The 5,810-nt window shown below is 37.6% G+C and overlaps 1 protein-coding gene across 6 annotated transcripts in view; it reads left to right on the forward strand.

Moving 5' to 3' along the window:
- spsb1 (splA/ryanodine receptor domain and SOCS box containing 1) overlaps nt 1-5,506 on the forward strand; it is a 17,946-nt gene extending 12,440 nt beyond the window's left edge. For all 6 annotated transcript variants that reach the window (XM_051097364.1, XM_051097361.1, XM_051097363.1 and 3 more), the window contains one exon: nt 3,929-5,506. In XM_051097364.1, the coding sequence (XP_050953321.1) occupies nt 3,929-4,056 (128 nt within the window). In that variant the 3' untranslated portion in view covers nt 4,057-5,506. The remainder of the gene's footprint in view (nt 1-3,928) is intronic.
- Nucleotides 5,507-5,810: the final 304 nt, after the last annotated feature.

A 5,810-nucleotide genomic window follows, 5' to 3' on the forward strand; every position in this document is an offset into this window, starting at 1 on the left:
TTTATTTATTTTTTCTTCACATTTGTAATCCTGTCCTATGAAAATGCTTGTTATGGATGCAAAAAAACGCAGAAAATCTAACCTGATCCGACCTTTTTTTATGACGGACAAAGGTTTTGGGCGCAGTGTGTAAACTCGATTTGACGCAATGTGAGGTCGTATTTATTCTTTAATATGAGAGAATTTTGGACTGAAATTTCGGGTGTGCAATGACCTTCAGTCAGCTAGTAAAAATTAACTTTAGAGAGGAGCATTTTGCTAAATATATGCACCATGTAACCTACACTGTAAAAAAACTGTAGAAATATAACTATTTAATTGTAACTTTATTATTATTATTATTATTATTATAAAAACTTAATTTATTAAATGACTCATGTATATGTTAAAGCATTGAGAATTTTACCCTCCCTTTGAGAAAATTTATGTACTATACCTGATATAGACATATCCAAAATAACGAATTGCAAGCTTGTGAACGAGAATTGAATTGAATCATGTAATGTCAAAACTCAGCCCTTAAGACAATATTTACAATGTGAATTTGATGCAAAAGAACTTGATACAGGCCTATATCCAAAATAATCAATATCAAATTAAATCAAATCGAATTAGAAATCAGATCAAATTGCAAGCTTGTGAATGACAATTGAATCGAATCATGAAATTTGTCAAAACCTAGTCCTTGAGACAATATTTACACTGTGTATTTGATGCAAAAGAATTTGATACAGGCCTATATCCAAAATAATCAATGTTGAATTGAATCAAAACGAATCAGAAATCAGATCAAATTACAAGCTTGTGAATGACGGTGTATTGAAGTTATCTCCTTTTCACACCTAGTATTTTTGAACAGTGAAAGGTTTGACACGTGTGTAGCTGACTTTATATTTTAGGAGTGACATCCCACGCAACGGTAATCGTCATAATTGTGGGGTCCTTTGCGTAAAAATGTTTGCTCTAGATAGCTGATATGGCTGGCGCAGAAGCTAACTGATAAAATGTTAAAAAAAAAAAAAAAAAAAGCACACTGGTTGACTATAGTGCATGTTCACAGCTTAATTTCTTGAAAGTAGTGTTAAAAACATCTTTCCTTAAATTGCGCCTTCTTGAGGTTACGTAAAGATGTCTGCTGCTTTTGCATGTAGTTTCTCTGATCTGACTCACTTCCTCAACCCAGAATGCGGTAATGAGTCAGTTTTAGAGAACAATCTTGTGATGTTATCATTTTGTGGTCATATAATGAAAGGATGCAGGTGAGGACCAGACTTACTCATGTCTGGGCTTCTCAGGGACAGCTGTAACCGACCTTACTCTGTGGAAACAGTCTCCGGGCTACTAATGACGCCCTGTCCAATGGAATATGTGTTTTATCGCCTTGATGTTTTGCATGCCGTCAGGTGATGGAATGACTGTTAAATGTTTTTCCTGAGTGTGCCATGTTTGGCAACATTTAATGGAAGTCTGACTTTGGGAAGTATTGCTGCAATAATAATACATTAGGACACAGGTGTTCCCATTTTTGGAGAATTCTCATGTCTTCTGTGTGTGAGAGAGTAGCCAGAGTATTACTCAGCCTCTGACTCTAAGACCTTGGCTTCCTTTTGTCTCTGTCTTGTGTCAGTGCCTTTAATGCGTTCATCGTCATGCTCGCGGTCAACAGAGGTATAATTGTAATGTTATTTATCCCTTACATCACTCTCTTTGGATTCCCCAATGTCTCATTTGCAAAAGTGTGCGTTTTATGAAGTAATCTCAACATCTGAGCAGGTGGTGCTGTGTGGAAACCATTCTGAAGTCCGAAGTACTTGGGGTTGTTATATGGCCGGACTAAAGGGGACCTGTGGGAAAACTTGTAATACTTTAAGCCAGGTGCACACTGTATGATTATTATTTATTTATTTATTTATTTATTTTTTTTGGACACGGTTTCTTCTCTTGGTAATTGTAAAAGCAAAATCGGCAGGCGTTATTCGCTCAGCATCAGATGATGGATCGCTTTTGTCAGTTTTGTGACCTAAGGGTCATAAACATACATGAATGAATATTTCAACTTTGAAGAAGTTTTGGTCCTGTGGACTTCTAGAAAACAGTTTTTACAACATCTACAGCATATATCTATATCTCGTATTGTAACGTTATGGTACCACATGCTCTTAAAGGGGTCATGAAATGGATTGTATTGAAGTTATAATGCTTTCTGTGGTGCGCTCATCTTAGTATGCTTAAATAAAGAAAATCATAATTTTGTCATTTTCTAGCCTGAATTTAGCCCTCTGATTTGATAGCTCAATTGAAGTCTCCCAACAGACAATGTAAACCAAAGTCTCCCAATGTAAACATCCACTGCTATGATTGGCTAACTCATTTCATATGAAATGAGCATTATATGTGGAACTTTCTAAAAGGGAACCCTGGGTGTGAAGACTTGTAAAAGCAAAAAAAAAATGCTAAAAATGCTATTGATGCTGTTTTGATGGCATCAAATGGTTGCACTCGCAACACAACTCTGAAAATAAAATACTGATACAATGATTATAGCTACTGAAAAAGCTTACAGGTGGCGATGGCTATAAACCAAATGCTGTACCGTCAATATTTTTTTTTAGTTTTATTTATTTTTAAGGAGTTTAAATGCCCCCAGATATTGAGTGAAATTTTCAGTGTAATCACTCGGCATGTTTACATTGTGCCAGGATGGCATCTAGCGTTTCTTGTCTCTGTCATTTGTAAGCTCTTTCAGTAGCTTTGGTCTACTAAAAGCCTCAAAGGCATCAGGGCTAAAGTGGAGAGAACAAAGACGCAGATCTTTAGGAAGTTTTATTCGTCCACAGGCATTTTTACCCCCTTTTTTATTTATTTATTTATTTATTTTTTTTCCCCTCCTCCTCTTCTTATCGCTAGGAAAGCAGTGAACATTGAATTGCTTCTCTTGCAACCAAAAAGCCGCACAATGTGGCATTGTATCAGTATTTTATTTTCTGAGTTGTGTTGGTGGTAAAAATGGCAACAGGTAGCGCCGACAGCTCACCGAGTGCAACCATTTTGCATAATTGAAATAATGGCACCCCTATAGTCTAAAATATGTGTAAAACAATGTTTTTTTTTTTTTTTGTTTTGTTTTTGTGTTTTGTTTTAAGTAACCTACTACGTGTTTTTAGTAAGAGACCATTATGTTATATAAAAGGCACAATATGTACATTTTCGCCGCTAGAGGGCACATATTCAAAACAAACAAAGAACCAAAGGCATGGTTTGTCCCTGTAAGTGTAGAATCATGGAAGTTATAGTCTTCATCCCCATAGCTGATGCAATCCATTGGGACTCAGGCAGAAATCATGTTCATGGATGAGCTAATGTATAAAAGACTTAAGGTTACTAATGTATGAAGCAGGGTGGGGCTGAAAGTCGTGAAAGTGAAAAGAGGACGCTGGAGCAATTTGATAATGAAGGATGAGCGTGATACACTGCTCAAAAGCAGCGGAGCGTTTATTATGCCACAGTCGACCGCTTCGCTCCGGTCATGCTCAAACTTTTGTGTTTGATGGACAGACAAATCCATTGTTCAGAACACACCTTCTTTGTTGCGTACAATGACGAGAATGTAAAGGAAAAATTGTGATGTCAGAAAGGTAGAAAAGGATGTTTAAAAAAACAAAACTGGGGGTTAGTTTTGAATTTTGAGTCTTGTGTATTTTTTTGCTGTGTAAATAAAGAACATTTTGATTCTCCATTTCATTACCCCTTTAAGAACAGTCAATCCACATGTCTGCTCCTTGTACGCCCAGTCACAGATGCTGGGCATTCCTAACATTTGCGCAAGGTCTTGGTCTTGTGCTGTACCATGTCAGTTTTGTGTAAATGTCAGTTTGCACAGTATCGTTGCTAATGAATTTCTTTCTGTGTCTCTTTCTCCCCCCCGTAGCTGAACCTCTGCCGTTAATGGACCTCTGTAGGCGCTCAGTGCGGGTTGCGTTGGGAAGAGAGCGACTGAGTGAAATCCATGGACTGCCCTTACCTGCTTCCCTTAAGAACTACTTGCTTTACCAATGATGATCGTAGTGCCTTTACAACCATTCAAGGCATAGCGTCTGCCTCTGTTACTCTCTGGGATTAATCATCTTTCTGGCAAACCTGTTTCATTACTGGTTTCGGTGCCATTCTTGGTCACTGGGTATGGTACCAACAATATTTTTTACAAGTCAGACTGAGGACGTTTCATGCTTGATGCTCTCAGGATCAAGTGTGCTGTTTTCTCATTGCTTCACTCATATACTGGAAATCCGTCTGAAGGCTTTTGCCGGAATCTAATGGCAGATATGAAAACAAGAACCCTTCTCCTCTCTAATCATGGCTTAGTGGAACTTCAGCTGTTTGTCAAGGCCTCTTTCTTTTATAATTTTTTTATTTCATCCTTTTTTTTTTTTTAAATGAGATGTTGGCATACCTTAAACTTTCTTGTATCATTTCATTAACTTGAGGGTCTGTATAGCGACTCTTTGCGGGCAATGCAAAATACATTACCTTCTCAAGACCTTTAGGCTTAACCAGCAAGTTTTTATGTTCATAGATGTTTTTATACATTTTTTTTCAATTGTCATTCCCCTTGCAGTCAGTATAATAAAGTAGCTGAGTCAACTTCGGATCCGTGGCCGCGGTTAGCAGGTTAGCAAGTTGACAACACTCTCAAGGGAAGGCAATGTCTTCCCCTGCTCATTCTTGGCAGGTTAAAAATAGCCTGGTTTTAGCTGTAAGTCTGACCGTCTGGCCTGGAAAAAGTCTTTGACGTCTGTGTCTGTGAGGGGGGGAGTTGAGAGGCTAGCATTCATGGAAACAACCACAGCTAGTGTGTTACGCTAGCTTTTTTTTAATCACTCAACGAGTCCCTCGCCTGTGTTCACACTGCAATATCTGAAGTGCCTGGCTTGTGATACCGGTGTATTAAAAGAAAGCCATGATTTGAAATCCTTTTATATTAAATTAAATATTGCATCACTGTGAAACTATGTAGCATACATTAATCAATAAGAGGTTGTATAGCGTGTTTTCTGTAATGGCCCCTAAAATCCTGTGAACACCCATTTCCCTATGAATAATTTTTGCCTGTTTTATTGAGGACTGTTTTTAACCTGTTGATGATTTGTCGAGAAAAGCAGGGATGGAATAGTGACACTGCTGTGTGGTGCCTTGTCTATGAGATGACCATGTCAAAAGTGACACGCAGGCATTGTTTATTTGCTCTGTTCTTTTAAAGTCTTGATGCAGAGAAGGTGAGATTGCCGATTATTGTCATTTTGTTTTCCAGATGTTTTTTTTTTTTTTTCCCATTCTAGTCTTTTAGATGTGTAAATGTAGTTCATGTTTGGCAGCCGTTTTGCTAAGCATGAGGGGGATAGTATGGTTCCCTGTTTTTAAACCCTTTCTGCCTGCAGACCACCATTCTCTTTGTATTCAGTGATGTAGATAATATTGATAACTATCTAATAAAGTTTATTATAATTGATGTTTTGTGTTTGTGGTTTTTAAGCTCTTACAAACCCCATGAAATTGGTGCTCATTTGCTATGGTTTCTTCTTTCATTTTATAGATGTTTCCTATTGAAAAAGGAGGTTTGGCTGAAAGGTGTTTGATTTTGTAAAATGTATTAAATTCACATTTAATTGTTACAGATGTGAATCATGAGTTGCAGTTGTAAATGGTATTGGGGCGGGACATTCTTATTCTAGAGAGCATTTGATTGGACGACAGTGTGTGCGCAGTGCAGGATGAGTCATCACTATTTTCAGAATTGAAAGACTGCATGCAAG

This window comes from Labeo rohita, chromosome 23, assembly GCF_022985175.1.
Source record: "Labeo rohita strain BAU-BD-2019 chromosome 23, IGBB_LRoh.1.0, whole genome shotgun sequence".
NCBI classification, from domain to species: Eukaryota; Metazoa; Chordata; class Actinopteri; order Cypriniformes; family Cyprinidae; genus Labeo; species Labeo rohita.